The sequence below is a fragment of the Ovis canadensis genome, chromosome 3 (assembly GCF_042477335.2).
Source record: "Ovis canadensis isolate MfBH-ARS-UI-01 breed Bighorn chromosome 3, ARS-UI_OviCan_v2, whole genome shotgun sequence".
In the NCBI taxonomy this organism is placed as follows: Eukaryota; Metazoa; Chordata; class Mammalia; order Artiodactyla; family Bovidae; genus Ovis; species Ovis canadensis.
In genome coordinates, this window is record NC_091247.1 from 210,035,268 (window position 1) to 210,054,579 (window position 19,312).

Genomic DNA, 19,312 nt, shown 5'->3' on the forward strand with positions numbered 1-19,312 from the left:
TGCATATCTGATTTTCCTTTTCCAGATGTCTCCACAAGTGGAAAAATGCTGCCAGCACCAATGATGAGTGGGCACATTCACTGCTTAATCTGGAAATCAGTAGCTGATTGAAAGCAAAATTCAAGTTTTCCATTTAGAGCTATGGGAGTGGATCTCCTTGCATAAATTTCAGAACTACGGCTGGAAGAAAAGAGAAAGATCTTTATGAAGATGTGTGAGATGGTATCTGAGTTTCATTAAGCATTTTTGAAAAGGATCAAACTGGTATCACTCTACAACACCTGGACAGCAACAACAACAACAAGAAAATCAGTGAAAACTAGTATTAGCTTTCTGGATTCTTTCTACAGAAATGCCATCTGGAATTGAAAATACTTTTCTAGTAGTAACAATAGGAGGATTTGTGATTGGAATGTTGGGGAATGGGTTCATTGTACTAGTTAACTGCATTGACCTGGTAAAGAGACAAAAGCTCTCATCAGCTGACTGCATCCTCACAGGCCTGGCTATCTCCAGAATCAGTCAACTTTGGGCAATACTATGTGACTCATTTTTATTGGTACTATGGCCACACCTATATGCCATTGATAAACTAACAAAAGTTAGCATTTTTTGGACATTGTCCAATCACCTAGCTACCTGGTTTGCCACCTGCCTAAGTGTTTTCTACTTCTTTAAAGTAGCCAACTTCTCCCACCCCTGCTTCACTTGGCTGCGGTGGCGAATTCGTAGTGTGGTACTGGTGCTTCTCTTGGGGTCTTTGTCCTTACTGTTTTTGAACTTTGAATTAATACATGTGTTTAATAGTGTTTGGACTAATGACTACAAAATATACGCAAGAAATTCAACGTGGTCCCCAAATGTAAGTGAAACTCATTATCTTCACCAGTTGATTGTTTTTAACTTCATCAGCTTAATCCCCTTTCTTCTGTCCCTGACCTCACTGCTCCTCTTAGTCCTCTCCTTGATGAGGCACATCAGGAATTTGCAGCTCAACCCCAGCTCAAAGGATCTCAGCACAGAGGCCCATAAAAGAGCCATGAAAATGGTGATGTCTTTCCTCTTCCTCTTCGTCATTCATATTTCTTCCGTCCTATTAACAGGTTGGGTTTTCCTTAAACTGCAGGGACGTCTGGCCAAATTGGTGGTTGTGTTAACTGCAACTGTTTTTCCTTCAAGCCACTCATTTATCCTAATTTTGGGAAATAGCAAGCTGAGACAAAATGCTATTGGACTACTGTGGTATCTTAATTGCCACCCCAAAAGAGTGAAATCTTTACCTTCATAGATTTATCCAGAATTTTCTATATTCCAAGAGCATTGAGTTAATCAAGATACAGTAAAGATGAATTTTTAATTTCTGTTTTTCTTACTGGATTCCTTTAAATTCCACTGAGCATCAGAAACTTTCCCTAGAATGGCTCAAGAAGTAACAATCTACTCACAGAGGTGAATCAAGTTTTTACAAAGCAAGCATCATGGTCATCTTAACAGTTCTACTAATAAAAACATTGGTGTATGTTTACCACAGAATATATAAGGACAAACACAATCATTTGGACATGCCCATCCTTTGCAAGGTAGAGCAGGTTAAATATTTGTATAATATTAAGCTAAAAATAAATCAAAGGGGCATCCCTGGTGGCTCAGTGGTGGAGAGTCTGCCTGCCAATGCAGGAGTCAGGGGTTCAGTGCCTGACATGGCAAGGTCCCACAGGTCATGGAGCAACTGGGTCCTTGCACACAACTATTGAGCCTGTGCCCTGGAGCCTGGAAGCCGCAACTACTGAACCCATGAGCTGCAACTGCTGAAGCCTGTGCACCCTAGAGCCCGTGTTCTGCAACAAGGGAAGCCACCCAATGAGAAGACCACTCTCTGCATCTAGAGCAAAGCCTGCACAGCAATGGAGACCAAGAAAGCCCCAAATGAAAAATAAAGAAGTTAAATTACAAAAAATAGATAAATGAAGGGCTAAAAATGTTGAAAGCACAGAACCTGAAAATGGCTGTCGACTTAAAAAAAATGCACAGTGTGAATTTTGCAAGTTAGGTTTTCCTTAGGGCAAAATGAGGACAGCCGCCCTGGATTCAGCACCTCAGGTAGCTCTGAGAGACTGCTCCAAAGAGGCAGGGGAGAAGGTCAGTATAGAGGTGATTTTGGTAAAAGGAGTATATATGCAATCAAGCAGGGTTTTTTTGCAGAATGTTTCTGCTAGTCACAAAGAGCAGTTGTCACCATGAAGGACGTGTTTTTTAAATATGAGGAGATACAACAACTAGGCTCTCATAAAGTTGTCTCCTGAAAATATCTAACTATTTGAAGACCTGTTCTGCCAGTTTTTCCCTGAGCTCAGAGTACTTTATTTCTCTTCTCCACCCTGAACTCCAAAAGGAGTCTTGAAAACCAGCAGTTGCAACAGTAGATGATTTAATCTTTATGGAGATAGATGTCAAGTGTCATTTTGTTGCTGACTTGGCCAAAATAGCTTTTAGAAAAAGGAGCAGACTATTATTAGGAATCCAAGCTAGACTAGCCAGTACTTTGTAGAATAAGAAATTAACTGGAACTATAAAAAGAGAGTGCATAATTATCCTAAGTGTATAATAAGCCTTTTATGTCTACTTAATATTTTTGTCTACTTTACATGGATCAAAATCAAACTTTGATATCAAATGTGTGTGTGTGTGTATAAGAATTGTATGAACAATAATGTCCCTTGTCAAAGAGAACAAAAACAATTCACCAGGGGTAAAAACAGAAAAGGAAATTTACAAGAGAATGTCACCTATTTGTAGAAATTTTGGACATGTTTATGGGTGTATGTGTGTGTGTATGTGTAGTGCTGAGTTGATGTTTATAATGATTAAAATAAAATAAAAGCAGTTGAAAAATGTATATGCATCTTAAGACCAGCAGGTGGCAAATTTGTGCTTGCTAATGACATTGGTGGTGGTGCTCAGTTGCTCAGTGGTATCTGACTCTTTGCGGCTCTACAGACTACAACCCATCAGTTTCTTCTGTCCATGGAATTTTTCAGGCAAGAATATTGGACTGGGCTGCCATTTCCTACTCCATAGAGTCTTCCTAACTCAAGGATTGAACCCAAGTCTCCTGCATCTGTTGCACTGGCTGGCAGATTCTTTACCACTGGGCCACCTGGGAAGCTCCCGCGCCTCCAAAAAAAAAACGTAAAAAATGAAGAAATCTTTGCTAGAATTGCCATAATTTTTTAATGGTAGAAGCAAAAAAACAAACACTCCCCCAGAAAACTAGAAAATAAATGTTGAAAATATTTATGAAATATATGAAAATATGCGGTTAAAAGTTGATTTTGATGGAGCAGTAGGTCAGGTCTGATACTAGGAAGAGTGTAAGAACCATAACGGCTTTGTTAAGTGTACCCTTACTCCAGGGAACTGAGCTATGGTGTGCTCTGATGTTAAGGATGATGAGGAGATGATGATACATGTGTATGCAGGTCTATAAAGATTTAGATTTCTAAGCTGTATTCATTATGTTGGACACTATTTAAGAAGTTTCCTGGGTGGGTGAAGTAGATGAAGATGGTCAAAACATACAAACTTCCAGTTGTAAGATAAATAAGTGGTAGCAAAGTAATGTATAAAATGATGACTATAATTAACACTGTTGTATGGTAAATTTGAAAGTTGCTTAGAGAGTAGATTACAAAAGTTCTCATCACAGAAGAAAATATATCTTTTTCTTTTTTGTATTCTTACTAGATGATGGATGTTAACTAAACTTATTGTGGTAATCATTTTGCAATATATATGTTAGATTGTTATGTGTATACCTTAAACTTACCGAGTGCTGTGTCAAGTATATTTCAATAAAAGTGAAAGAAAACTTGAATTTCCTAATGATTGTCACTGGAATTACCTTGTTTTAGGAAAAGTGAAATTCTAATTATACTGGTTATATTAAGTTGAATATAGAGGATAATTTGATTTAGAATCCCTTTCAGTAAAAACACTAAAAATTCCTTTGTATTTATGAGAAGCACAGTTTTAGATTTGCATTTTAGTGTTACTAAACTTTTCTTTAATGACTAAGATTAAAAATAGATTCAAGCAACTATGCACAGCCCTTGATGCCTATGAGGTGATTTAGCAGCAAATGTCTCATTAAGATTAAATCCTTCCTTCTCATGTACTAATCTTGGAGAGATAAGCTATAAGAAGTAGGAGCCTATTTCAAATAATAGGTGCACAGAAAAATGACTATAAAAGATGGAGCCTGGAGAATAGGTCAGACAGTGGCTACCAATGTATTTTGTGTCTTTTCCCTATTAAACTGGCATTTAGAGATTAAACTCTGTGCTTCTCAATGTAGAGAACAACAAATGGATATCAAGGTCGGGGGAGCAGGGTGGGATGAACTGGAAGATTGGGATTGAAATGTACACACTACTATGTATAAAATGGACTTCCCTGATGGTTCAGATGGTAAAAGAATCCACCTGCAATGCAGCAAACCTGGGTTCCATCCCTGGGTTGGAAAGATCTTCTGGAGAAGGGAATGGCAACCCACTCCAGTATTCTTGTTTGAAGAATTTCAAGGACAGAAAAGCCTGGTGGGCTACAGTCCATGCGGTCGCAGAGAGTCAGACACGACTGAGAGACTAGTACACACACACTTATAAAACAGATAACAAGTATGCGATATCAAAGGGAACTCTAGTAAATGCTCTGTGGCAACCCATATATCAGTGAAGGAAAGGACATCTAAAAAGGGGAAGGAAGTTTTAAAAAGAGGGAATTATATCACTTTGTTGTGCAGCAGAAACTAACACAATGCTGTAAACCAATTATAATCCAAAAAATTAAAAACAAAACACAACTCTGTGCCTCTCCTTTCCATAGCACAGCCTGTGTTAGAGACCTCAGCCTTGACCCAAGAAAAGCTACTAGTATCACATTCATAGCTGGTCTCATGCAATTTGGAGAGTGTTTGATTCTATACTGGAACCAAATTATTGGGAAAATAAAATGATTGTCAATGTTTGCCTGCTGATCACTTCCCTCCAAAATAAACTTTTTATAGTCTTGGTGTAGAGATTTTCTTTTTTTTTTTCTTTTCAGTTTGCCCACACCTAAGATCAGGAGTGTTGCAAATAAGCTGTTTCTGATGTCAAGTGAAAGTGAAAGTCGCTCAGTGGTGTCCAGACTCTTTGCGACCCTATAAACTATACAGTCCAGGAATTCTCCAGGCCAGAATACTGAAGTGGGTAGCCGTTCCCTTCTCCAGTGGATCTTCCCAAACCAGGGATTAAACCCAGGTCTCCCACACTGCAGGTGGATTTTTTACCAGCTGAGCCACCAGGAAAGCCCAAGAATACTGGAGTGGGCAGCCGATGCCTTCTCCAGAGGATCTCCCCGACCCAGGAATTGAACAGGGGTCTCCTGCATTGCAGGCATATTCTTTATCAGCTGAGTTACCAGGAAAGCCCCCGATGTCAAAACCGGCTAGAACTTAAACTGTAAAGATATTTTAGTGTTCAAGCCATGCTGTCTTGAACTTTACTGAAAGGAGAGATCCCAGCAGAAATCTGCACAGATTAACACAGAATGTGACAATGCTGAATCTCTGATTGTTCAGGTATTTTGTCTGCTGTTGTTGGTTAAACCTCAGGTCCTCTGAGCCAGAGACTTATTACTTTCAAACTGAAATACAGAAACCAGAGGGACACCTGAAAAACCCATTCTTCCACAGTCCACCCACTTTGACCTTGGTTAGTGCTGTGTAGAGATCTGTGCTTTGGGCTGGATTGCCCATAACAAACCTTCATTTATAAAATGGATCAGGTGGTTGGTTTGGTCAATTTAGACAACATACATTTTTTGGAGGGAAAAAAAGCATAGGTGACAGATGGGTTGTTTTCAATTTTGGAGGGATACCAACATAGATACTAGATACATAGTCTTCTGTTTCAGAAGACTAAGGCACTATCTTAACTTGTATATTAGTACCTCTATTTCTTAGTCCCATGTTTAAATGAGTTCTAAAATATCTTCTTTTCCTTCTATACAGATTTGGCCTAACCTCTAAATTTTAAGGCTTCTATTAATTGTATTCCTCTTTGACTGAGGTTTGAGATTTTTTTTCTTATCAGTTAAAAAGCTAAAATAGACTTTTAAAAAACAGCTTTTTTTTTTTTAACATCTTTGTTGTTTCTTTATCTGCTGGACACAATCTATACTACTGTGCCAATGATTTCAGAGTCAGACGTTATAAGTACAGTACAGCATTTCCTTAGTGGTTTTTGCTTTTTGGTGGTGTGATGATTTATTTTTCCTCATTTTGATTTGCATGAAAAAGTATACCCACTCTCTCTCACTCAATATATCAAAGGCCTCTATTCCTCCTTATTGTTCATTGATGGCACTTCACCCACCTTGCTGTGAATAAACCCACTTGGTGCTTGAAAGCCATTAAGGATGACCAGGAATTTCTAATGCTCACTGTAGATCCCTAATTAGGACAGACACTGGCAGGAGCGCCCTCTGATGTACGTTGCTAAGAATTCCATTGTTTCGTCATTAGTTGTAGGCACTTAGGAATGTCCTTTGGCCTTTCAGCTCCTCTAAGAGGAATGCTGAGATCCGTATCAGTGAGAAGCAGAAGTGGGGAGGAGTTGGCTTCAGCTGCGAAAAGATTCATGACCTGACCTGGTAGAAACCCTTTTGGGAAACATCGAGGGCTCTTGTTGAAATTTCCAGGTAGTTCCCACACTCAGGGTAATTCAAAAAGTAGACTTGATGTGACTCAATCCAGGCCAAGTGTTGAAAATTCTGACAGTTCTTGCAGGGATTCTTTTCTTGGTCCAGTTGTTTGGAACATTTCAAATCTACGCCTCAGACTACCTTCCAGGCATTAGGACTTCCCTCTCCTTCTTTTGTCCCTATACTCATAAGCTTTCTATTCTGCCACCCCTGTACGTCTCCACGTATAAGTCCTACTTTTTTTCTTGACTCTATCAAATACTACTGATGCACCAGGAAAAGTCCCCATTAAAATAGGACTGCAGAAATTTTAACAGGAAATTGTTAGGTTTCCTTAGGACATTGATGATTCAGCTTCAAAATTTATGTTTGTAACTGATCTCTACTACATCATGGGAAGGAAAGTGTTTTCTTTCCATCCTAGGGTAAATGTCCTTTCCTCTGTCTCTTCCATTATTTTCACTCCTTTTCTCCACAAATAGGCCAAATGGCTTTAGGCATCAGAGTATAAAACACTTGCATTTATATATCAAATAATGTTAAAAAGTCAAAGTGTTAGTCCTTCAGTCATGCCTGACTCTTTGTGACCCCACAGACTGTAGCCCATCAGGCTCCTCTCTCCATGGGATTTCCCAGGCAAGAATACTGGAGTGGGTTGCCATTTCCTTCTCTAGGGGATTTTCCTGACCCAGGGATCAAACCCCAGTCTCCCACATTGCAGGCAGATTCTTTAATGCCTGAGCCAGCACAGAAGCCCCATCAAATAATGTTAAATATATTCTAATATAAAAGACTCTCAACAATTTTATTTTTAAAAGATATCCTCAAATATTATTTGTCTTATACTTTTGTTTGGGAATCTGAGAAAAGCAACAGGATTATTCAGAATTGTTATTGTTCAGTTGCTAAGTTGTGTCCAACTATTTGTGACCCCATTTTTCCAGGCAAGAATACTGAAGTGGGTTGCCACCCCCTTCTCCAGGGCATCTTCCTGAGCAGGGATCGAACCTGGGTCTCCCACATTGCAGGTATATTCTTTACCATCTGAGCCAACCAAATATTGTTAGTGAAGGTTGCTCAGTCGTGTCCAACTCTTTATGACCCCATGAACTACACAGTCCATGGAATTATCCAGGCCAGAATACTGGAGTGGGTAACCTTCCCACTTCTCCAGGGTATTGAACCCAGGTCTCTCACATTGCAGGCAGATTCTTTACCAGCTGAGCCTCAAGGAAAGCTCTCAAATAATGTTAAATATATTCTAATACAAAAGGCTCTCAAAAATTATATTTAAAAAAGGATGTTCTGAAGTATTACATAGGTAATACTTTTGTTTGAGAATCTGAGAAAAGCAATGGGATTACTCAGAATTGCTATTGTTTTTCAGTCAGTAAGTCATGTCCAACTCTTGGCCACCCATGGATGGCAGCACACCAGGCTCCCCTATCTTTCACAATCTCCCGGTTTGCTCAAACTCATGTCCACTGAGTCAGTAATGCTATCCAACCACCTCATTCTCTGCTGTCCCTTCTCCTGCCCTCAATCTTTCCCGGCATCAGGGTCTTTTCCAATGAAAATAATTACCTATAGTTACCTATATTCAGAATTACCTATAGTTAAAAAAAAATTGAATTCCTTACCAAATGTATCTTTAGGAATAAACCTGAGATTCACTTGTGATTTGGCCAGTTACTATGACCTTGGAAACATACACAACCTCACAAAATCCTAGTTTCCTTATCTGAAAAATGATGGTGAAAGTATCTTCCTCATAGGGTACACACAAGGATTATGACCATATAAGTAAATAAGTTTTCATAGTTCCTGGTATTAAAAGCTCAATAAAATTTTAAAAAATGTTAACAACTTTAAAAAATATTGATAGTGATGCTATTTTTTTTTTTTTGGCCAAGTAATCACTTAGGTTATGTGTTTACTATGATCATTATGTCTCCCTTTATAAATTTTTTTATAGTTAAATTTTAATAGTCTCTACTCCCTAGAATTTTTTTCAGCTACACTGCATAAACAAGTTTTTTCCTTTATTGATCAGAATTATGCCACCTTTTTGCTTCTTCAAGTTTGAGAGCTCTCTGGGCAAATTAATACTCATCATGGCCTGTAAAAACTTGATTTATGGGCAACAAAGTAGATGCCTTTAGTACCAGGGACAAATATAGCCTTATTTCTTTTATTGACTGCTGACTAGGTATAGGAAAATCAACAAATTTGGCATTCTTTCAACAATATTTATCTACTCAACAATATCTACCTAATATCACATTAGGCAAAGCTCTAGGCTGGAGACAGAGCAACAGACAAAATCTTTGGCTTCACGGATACCGGGAGGAATAAAATTACTTGTAAAGTGGAACAGTAAGTGGTTAATAAGAAGGAGTGAGGGCAAAAATCTTTTTCTTCTGTGGGAAACTTCACTGATCTGTAATATGTAGGAAGAAAAACAGACACCTGATTTTAAGAGCAACTGTTAAGAATAAGTGGAGACCTATGACTGACTCATGTTGTTTAGTAGAAACCAACACAATACTGTAAAGCAATTATCCTTCAATTAAAAACAAATTTAAAAAAGAATAAGTGGTAAATCACAGAGCTTTCATAGTTCCTACTATATACTTGCTGACAGTATAGGATGTAAAATTTGATAGGCTATAGTATCTTCCCTCACAGAGCTTCTAATCTAATTGGATGATATACTAATAAATCTGCTCAAGTGCCTTACTGTCTTCAGTGTTGTTGTTTAGTCACTAAGTCGTGTCAACTCTTTTGCTACCGACAGGCTCCTCTGTCCATGGGATTTCCCAGGCAAGGATACTGGAGTGAGTTGCCATTTCCTCTTTTAGGGGACAGTCCCAGGGATTGAACCTATGTCTCCATTGCTAGGCATATTCTTTACCACTGAACCACCTGGGAAGCACTTCTTCAGTGTAGCAGAAGACTAACAGAAAAGGCTGAGGAAAGCATATGTTCATGAGCCACCCAGATGGAGTACTCCTGTATGTCACCATTCCAGGGCTAATGGCAGCCACATTCTTTATGTTACAAACTGGGATATTAGTGCCTCTATGAAAGTGATGCCCACCATTTGCCAGCCCACTGGCATTACTGAATTATTTCATTGATCTAATTACATTTCTTGTGGTTTAAACTAAGATGTTCTAGTCCCTGTACTTTCATAGCAACATATAATTACTAAGGGAAGAGATTATAGTATAGGAAGCCTGTCTTCTTATTAAAAAAAAAAAAAAACAAACCAACTACATACACTAATTAATGCACAATTAAGAATGAATAAAGAAGCCTATGATACTGGTATAGGTTTATACTAACATAGTCTTTTAGACGGACTAAAAGAAATGAACTCTAATCTGATCAGGAGCATCTGGGAAAAACTTAGTGGAAAAAGTGATGTCCAAGTATGGCCTTGAAACAGAGTAACCACACACAAAACAAAACAAAACAAAACAAAAACATACAGACGGCAGAAGAAACTGTAAGAAGAGGAAGTTGTGCTCCAGCTCAGCTGGAGACAAGGAATGAAGGGTAAGAACAATTACTCAAAGCCAGACATGTTGCTGAAGGAGGCACTTATTTTACAACTCTAGGGTACACTCGTTTGTTGGACACAATTAGTGAAATGTGGAATACAGAACATTAGTTTCAATCTTTACCTTGACGAATGACTGTCCCTTTCTGCTCAAATGTCTCACCTAATATCTTTCTGGAAGGGCTTCCCTCTACCCTTACTGTCAGTAATCTACAAATATCTTTCAGTACTAAAACCTTCCACTGGTAAAACAAGCACTCCAAAGTTTTAAGGTTTATTCACAAGTTAATGACATATTCTATAAAAACAAATACTTTTATTGTGTATATATCAAGCTCTAAGGCAGGCTTATTTTTAACTCTCAATCTGATCTATCCATTACTCTCATTTAATAGGTTTGAAAAAACAGAGATTTAGGCAGACTGTTGGGTTCATCTGGACCACAAAATTAGTTTGTATTTTAACAGGTTTGTCTGATATACACATACACACAGGGTTAAGAAAAAAACACTGTTAGACGAGTAGTAAAAAACAGCAATTCTCCACTTTTTCTCTGCCCATCCCTGATTTTCGTTCACCAGACTACCAATTTTAACTCTTCAGCTATTTGTTACTGTACTTCTAAGTGACAAGCTATACTGCTTTTTTAAAAACCGACATTTCTGTATCAGATCTTGATGTATTCTCCATTACATATACACTTCTTTCCAATTCTTCTAGTTACCTAATAATTTGTTATTATTTGTATTCAGTGTTTACATAAATATGCCTGACTTTATATGATGACTAACATTATTCACAGTTGAGTTAATGCAGTGTAATTTCTGAAAACTTTTATTTTTCCTGCGGCTCATAACTGCCTCAATTTTGCTTCCTGAATTAGAAAAAAATATGCAGACCACTAATTCGTCTCCAGACTCTCTAGAACCTAAAAACGTCTTGACCCTATATTTATAAACACATGATAATGTATCCGTTTTTCTTTCTGAGACATTCCACCTAACTATTACCTTTAGGCATTTCTTGTTGACCTCATGCTGTTCTCCCTTCTTCTTTTATATGGTTATATTTTAGCAACTTTATCATTACTTTTTAAGTAAAATAAAATGACCTCTTCCCCCATCACAACAGACTCTGTCAACTTCCCACATTAAAAGACACCATTACTTTTCCAGGCACCCGCCCTGCCATCCTACCTTGTAAATTGCACTTTTACGCCATCAAGGCTGATAATATTGGCACTCAACTCTGTAATCGTAATTAAGCATTCTCTTAAAAAGATGAAAACCATAAACAGCATTTACATTATGATTATTTAAACGTTATTCAATAAACCACCAAGCTTTGTGCTATGATTGGATTTCCTTTTCTTTGGCTCCAAGATTCTGAACCACATGCTAATTAGAGCGACACTGAAATTGAGTCCACCTTCTTATACTCCAACCCTTAGTCAAAACCCTGCAGAATTTTACAGTTTGGTTATCTGAAGAATGTGTTCCTCTTACAACTTTTTTTTTCACTTAAGGTTTCTGATCGTCATAGTTTTCTCTTGTAGAATGAAGAGATGTTTGCCTTCCACTGCATATCCTTAAGATCTTCAACTTCTGAGTCATTCTGTTTATAATCCAGTCTTATCTGCCCGAAATTTACTATTTATGAACACGGCCCATGAGCTTGTACATTTCTGTCCTGAAAGTTTTGATTGCCTTCCCTTGTTATAATACATCCTGTTCGTCTCGTTTTTAAGGATGCACAGCTTCTTAAATATTGTCGTGCGTCTTATCTGAAGGTCTCGGTTCCCGGAATCGCATATTTCCTCTTCCTACACTCAGGCGGTCTCGGTGCCAGTTCAGGGGATCGGAGGAGAGCAGACGGCGGAGAGGCGAGAACGCAGAGGCGGAGGAAGACGAAGCACTCTCGCGAGACAGCGGGACTCCTCGCCCCAAGCGCCACGGCGCCGCGGCGCCTCCTGGGAGTCGGCCATAATGCAGGCCCGGAACGCCGGCGGCATCCCCAGGGCTCTAAAAATGTACCTGCAAGCGGATGTTGAGAACGACGGAGCCCGCGATGTAGAAATACGGGAAGTTCATGCGCAGCTGCCAGGCCAGCTCGAAGAAGGCGAGCAGGGTGCGGGAAAGCCCCTTGCAGAAGACCCCGTACGAGCTGGGGGTCGCGACCGGGCTCGAGGCCCTTAGGGCCAAAGATGATGGAGCCGCCGTGGTGGCCATTGACGCGATGTTGCCGCTTGCCCGGTGCGGTGCCTGGAACCGAGGGTGACCGCAGACCCCCGCGACCCCCAGCTGATGGCGATGACCTGGAGGGGCCGGGGGCTTAGCGGCCGCCGGGCTCGCACTCCCGCCTCACGCAGCCGCCGCTTCTTTCCGAGCGGCGGTGAGGCTGGGGTTGCGGCTGGCGCTCCGCCCCTTCCTGTCTGCTGTTTAAAATGACATTCAGCGTTTAGAGTTTAACTCTTGGTAGGTCCGGAACGGGTTACTTATTTACATATATGCCACATAGTTATTTTATATAGCAATTACAAACAGCCTTACAGATACTCGTTTCACTTTAAAATGAAGAAAGGAAACTAAGTAAAATTCTGTAATTTGTCCTAGAGGCCCGTCCAAAGCTCGCGTTAAAACTCGGGTTAGTCTGCTCTGGACTGTTCCCGTTCGATTTCATAACATTAATCTTTTTAAATAAGCCAGTTAGGGCACAGAGTCTCTGTATTCACAACATACTACTAAAACTTAAAGGGTCGTAATCTCATGCAATGAATTTCCTATGTATTAGGACTATTTTAGTTGCAAGTGCTGGAAATTAACACATGTAAAGCAAACACATTATTTATTATTTTTTGAGGTACATATTATATGCAAATATCAAATTTTCCCTCATGTAAACCCATGAAACGTTCAGATTATGTATGAAGGCTTCTATCATTTCTTCGTGGGCACCTGTGAAATATGTGGTTAGGCGGGGAAGGCTTGGAATATTACTAACATTTACTTCGAAGCCCCGAATACCCTTAAGGTAACATCTTAATGGATCGTCCGTATTCTTCTGGTGTTTAAGTGATGCCCATTTCATTAACTTCTATAATCTATTTTAACTAGTAAGCACTGTATTTTTCCTCATAGACAACCTCTACATTCGTGAATTATTCAGACATGTGACTCTGATTATAACTCAGATGATGGTCTAGTTCTGAAAAGCATTCTTTCAATATCTCAGAATTCACCCTGAACTGAATAATTGTAGCAACTGTTCAAAGCACAACTTACGTATCCTGAAGGACCTCTTTTTGTACAGCCTACTGATGATAAGACTGGTGCAAATAACATGCCATTGTGCAATTTGTAAAGCTGAATTGTGTATCCCCAACTAGTTTCTTTGGCTGCTTTGCTAGACCAGTACCAACCCATCAACTAGACAGCACCTAAAGAAACTGATTACTGCTCACTTCAGTCAGTTCAGTTCAGTCGCTCAGTCGTGTCCGACTCTTTGCAACCCCATGAATCACAGCATGCTAGGCCTCCCTGTCCATCACCAACTCCCGAAGTTCACTCAAACTCATGTCCATCGACTCAGTGATGCCATCCAGCCATCTCATCCTCTGTCATCCCCTTCTACTCCTACCCCCAATCCCTCCCAGCATCAGAGTCTTTTCCAATGAGTCAACTCTTTGCATGAGGTGGCCAAAGTACTGGAGTTTCAGGTTTATCATCATTCCTTCCAAAGAAATCCCAGGGCTGATCTCCTTCAGAATGGACTGGTTGGATCTCCTTGCAGTCCAATGGACTCTCAAGAGTCCAACACCACAGTTCAAACGCATCGGTTCTTCAGTGCTCAGTCTTCTTCACAGTCCAACTCTCACATCCATACATGACTACTGGTAAAACCATAGCCTTGACTAGACGGACCTTAGTCGGCAAAGTAATGTCATTGCTTTTGAATATGCTATCTAGGTTGGTCATAACTTTTCTTCCAAGGAGTAAGTGTCTTTTAATTTCATGGCTGCAGTCACCATCTACAGTGATTTTGGAGCCCCCCAAAATAAAGTCTGACACTGTTTTCACTGTCTGACACTGTTTCCCCATCTATTTCCCATGCAGTGATGGGACCAGATGCCACACAAATCATTAAGTCCCTGAATCTTCCTCTTCCAACTACCTAAAACAATGTGGACTCATCCTCTTCCACCATTCTTCTGCTCTTCACTCCCTTCACCCCTAGCTTTGATTAATTCCATGAAAACCAGGTCTTCCATTTGAAACCCCCAGGAAAATACCAGCTGTTAACTTATAATGCCTGTTACAAGTAACAGATATCCTGTTCTAATAAAGAATCTGCCATGTGGGATAACTGGTTTCAATCCCTGGGTTGGAAAGATCCCCTGGAGAAGGGCATGGCAACCCACTCCAGTATTCTTTCCTGGAAGATTCCATGGACAGAGTAGCCTGGCTGGCTACAGTCCATGGAGTCCCAGTCATGACTGAGTGACTAAGCACACACAGGCAAAAAAAGAGTAGTCACTAAGCTCCAACTCTATCCTTAATACTGTAGAGCTGATGAAAGATTTCTGTCATGTGGAAGTGACAGTGGAGAGTGGGATAGGATCAATATTTTACGTGATTGTGGTTTTTATTCTGTCCCTTGATACTTAGAGTTGAATGACTGATCCACACTTGTTGCCAAGTAGGCACATATAAGTAAGTTATCAACAAGAGCATGTATTAATCCACTTCTGAAGACAATATTTCATTGACCTTTAACTTGGCCTTCCTTTCTAAATTTTATATTCCTATCGACCCTAAAATTGCCAATTTGGTGGTGGTTCAGTTGCTAAGTCATGTCCTACTCTTGCGACCTCATAGACTGTAGCCTGCCAGGCTTCTCTGTCCATGGGATTTTCCAGGCAAGAATGCTGGAGTGGATTGCCATTTCCTTCTCCAAGGGATCTTCCCAACCCAGGAATTGAACCCGGGTCTCCTGCATTGCAGGCAGATTCTTTACCAACTGAGCTATAAGGGAAGCCCCCAAACTTAGTACTTTTTAATGGCTTGTTAAGTTTAATGCAGCTTGAAAGTTTAAAGGTAAGCTGTAATGGGTCTGAAAATTACCATATTGGCAACTTCTCAACTACTTTTTAAAGCAATTTGCTAGTGTAAGTGTTCTATTATGTAAGAAATACATTCAGAATGCAAGGATTGAATCCAAATGATCCAACCCTAAACACGAGAGAAAAATTACAACTTGATGAAAGTCTCATGTTTGCAGGCTAACAAATTGAGTTTAGTCTTTCTGCAGGAACTGAAGACTTCTGTGTCACATCAGGAACTGAAGTTTAGTGGAAACTGTTATGTAGGTACTAAACTCGTTAAAAGGAAAACAATTGTAATAGCTGATATCAATGATTAGATCCCATAATAAAACAGCAATTTCTGAATCAAGACTGTACATTCAAGCATCAAATATATATCATACAGAAGGAAATCATTAGCTGCAACATCAAATTGTGTTTGTTTCTGGGATCTCTATTCTGTTCCATTGAACTATGTGTCTGTTTTTTTATGCCAATACCATCTGTTCTGATTATTAAAGCTTGAACTATAGTTTGAAACCAAGATGTGTGATGCTCCCAGCTTTGTTCTTTCTCAAGATTACTTTAGCTGTCCACAGTCTTTTGTGGTTTTTCTATTTATGTGAAAAATACATAAAATTATAATTTTTAAATTATAAATTTATAATAATACTTCTATATTAATTAACTTAATTAATATTTTAATTAAATTCATAATTTTTATGGAGCTTGCATTCAATCTATAGCTCTCTTGGTGTGGTATGGATATTTTAACAATATTAATTCTTCCAATCCATGAGTATGGAATAGCTTTCTACTTATTATTTTCTTCACTTTTTTCAGTTTCTTTGAATTTCTTTGAGGTTTCAGTGTACAGATCTTCCACCTGATTAGTTAAATGATTTCTGAGGTGTTTTATTCTTTTTGATGACGTTAAGATGAGATTGTTTTTCTAATCTGTATTTCTGATATTTCATTTTAATGTATAGAAATGCAACTGAATTTTGGATATTGATTTTGTATCTGGTAAGCTTCCTGAATTTATTAGTTCTAAAAGTTTTTGTTTTGTGAGTGGAGTTTTTAGTTTTTAGTTTTTTAGCATATGTGATTTGCAAATAAAGACAGTTTTGCTTCTTCCTTTTCAATTTGGGCACATTTTATTTTTTATCTTGCCTAATTGCTATGGCTAAGACTTTTTATATTATGTTGAGTAAACCATGAACAGTATGAAAAGGCAAAAAGATAGGACACTGAAAGATGAACTCCTCAGGTCAGTAGGTGCCCAATATGCTACTGGAGATAGTGGAGAAATAACTTCAGAAAGAATGAAGGGATGGAGCCAAAGCAAAAACAACACCCAGTTGTGGGTGGGACTGGTGATAGAAGCAAGGTACGATGCTGTAAAGAGCAATATTGCATAGGAACCTGGAATGTTAGGTCCATGAACGAAGGCAAATTAGAAGTGGTGAAACAGGAGAGGGCAAGAGTGAACGTCGAGATTCTAGGAATCAGCCAACTAAAATGGACTGGAATGGGAGAATTTAACTCAGATGACCATTATATCTACTATTGTGGGAAGGAATCCCTTAGGAGAAAAGGATTAGCCTTCATAGTCAACAAAAGAGTCTGAAAGGCAGTACTTGGATGCAATCTCAAAAACAACAGAATTATCTCTGTTCGTTTCCAAGCCAAACCATTCAATATCAGAGTAATCCAAGTCTATGCCCCGACCAGTAACGCTGAAGAAGCTGAATTTGAATGGTTCTATGAAGACCTACAAGACCTTTTAGAACTAACACCCAAAAAAGATGTCTTTTCATTATAGGGGACTGGAATGCAAAAGTAGGAAGTCAAGAAACACTTGGAGTAACAGGCAAATTTTGCCCTGGAGTACAGAATGAGGCAGGACAAAGGCTAACAGAGTTTTACCAACTGGTCATAGCAGTTGACCAGAACGCACTGGTCAGCACAAACACCCTCTTCCAACAACACAAGAGAAGACTTTACACATGAACATTACCAGATGGCCAACATCAAATCAGATTGATTATATTCTTTGTAGCCAAAGATCTGGCAGCAGCAGCAGCCAAAGATGGAGAAGCTCTATACAGTCAGCAAAACAAAACCAGGAGCTGACTGTGGCTCAGATCATGAACTCCTTATTGCCAAATTCAGACCTAAATTGAAGAAAGTGGGGAAAATCACCAGACCATTTAGGTATGACCTAAATCAAATCTCTTATGATTATACAGTGGAAGTGAGAAATAGATTTAAGGGACTAGATTTGATAGACAGAGTGCCTGATGAACTATGGACAGAGGTTCATGACATCATACAAGAGACAAGGATCAAGACCATCTCCAAGAAAAAAAAAATGCAAAAAAGCAAAATGGCTGTCTGAGGAGGCCTTACAAATAGCTGTGAAAAGAAGACAAGTGAAAAGCAAAGGAGAAAAGGAAAGATATATCCATTTCAATGCAGAGTTCCAAAGAATAGCAAGGAGAGATAAGAAAGCCTTCCTCAATGATCAATGCAAAGAAATAGAGGAAAACAATAGAATGGGAAAGACTAGAGATCTCCTAAAGAAAGAGATAACCAAGGGAACATTTCATGCAAAGATGGGCTCAATAAAGGATAAAAATGGTATGGACTTAACAGAAGCAGAAGATATTAAGAAGTGGCAAGAATACACAGAAGAACTTTACAGAAAAGATCTTCATGACCAAGATAATCACGATGTGTGATCACCTAGAGCCAGACATCCTGGAATGTGAAGTCAAGTGGGCCTTAGGAAGCCTCACTATGAACAAAGCTAGTGGAGGTGATCAAATTCTAGTTGAGCTATTTCAAATCCTGAAAGATGATGCTGTGAAAGTGCTGCACTCAATATACCAGCAAATATGGAAAACTCAGCAGTGGCCACAGGACTGGAAAAGGTCAGTGTTCATTCCAATCCCAAAAAGACAATGCCAAAGAATGCTCAAACTACCACACAATTGTACTTATCTCCCATGCTAGTAAAGTAATGCTCAAAATTCTCCAAGCCAGGCTTCAGCAATGCATAAACCACAAACTTCCAGATGTTCAAGCTGGATTAGAAAAGGCAGAGGAACCAGACATCAAATTGCCAACATCCACTGGATCATCGAAAGAGCAAGAGAGTTCCAGAAAAACATCTATTTCTGCTTTATTGACTATGCCAAAGCCTTTGGTTGTGTGGATCACAATAAACTGTGGAAAATTCTGAAAGAGATGGGAATACCAGACCACCTGACCTGTCTCTTCAGAAACCTATATGCAGGTCAGGAACAACAGTTAGAACTGGACATGGAACAACAGACTGGTTCCAAATAGGAAAAGGAGTACGTCAAGGCTGTATATTGTTACTGTACTTATTGATCTTATATGCAGAGTACATCATGGAAAATGCCAGGCTTGATGAAGCACAAGCTGGAATCAAGATTGCCAGGAGAAATATCAATAACCTCAGATATGCAGATGACACCACTCTTATGGCAGAAAGTGAAGAACTAAAGAGTGTCTTGATGAAAGTGAAAGAGGATAGTGAAAAAGTTGACTTAAAGCTCAACATTCAGAAAACTAAGATCATGGTATCTGGTCCCATCACTTCATGGCAAATAGATAAACAGTGGAAACAGTGTCAGACTTTTTTTTGCGGGGGGTGGGGTGGGGCTCCAAAATCACTGCAGATGGTGACTGCAGCCATGAAATTAAAAGACACTTGCTCCTTGGAAGAAAAGTTATGACCAACCTAGACAGTATATTGAAAAGCAGAGACACTACTTTGCCAACAAAGGTCTGTCTAGTCAAGGCTATAGTTTTTCCGCTAGTCATGCATGGATGAGAGAGTTGGACTATGAAGAAAACTAAGCACCAAACAATTGGTGCTTTTTAACTGTGGT

At 39.2% G+C, this 19,312-nt stretch overlaps 2 protein-coding genes across 2 annotated transcripts; one reads left to right on the forward strand and one right to left on the reverse strand.

The window, feature by feature from the left end:
• Positions 1-352: 352 nt before the first annotated feature.
• Positions 353-1,288, forward strand: LOC138438327 (taste receptor type 2 member 42-like). Its single transcript, XM_069586493.1, has one exon. It carries the CDS (start codon positions 353-355, stop codon positions 1,286-1,288), a length of 936 nt encoding a protein of 311 aa, XP_069442594.1.
• A 9,044-nt stretch (positions 1,289-10,332) lies between these two features.
• SMIM10L1 (small integral membrane protein 10 like 1) lies at positions 10,333-12,738 on the reverse strand. The gene has a single exon (XM_069581295.1). It carries the CDS (start codon positions 12,535-12,537, stop codon positions 12,331-12,333), a length of 207 nt encoding a protein of 68 aa, XP_069437396.1. The 5' UTR covers positions 12,538-12,738; the 3' UTR covers positions 10,333-12,330.
• Between the last annotated feature and the right edge of the window lie 6,574 nt (positions 12,739-19,312).

Excerpts from the sequence above, each read along its gene's own strand:
- SMIM10L1 (XM_069581295.1), bottom strand. The coding sequence starts at position 12,537 with ATGGCCACCACGGCGGCTCCATCATCTTTGGCCCTAAGGGCCTCGAGC.
- LOC138438327 (XM_069586493.1), top strand. The coding sequence starts at position 353 with ATGCCATCTGGAATTGAAAATACTTTTCTAGTAGTAACAATAGGAGGA.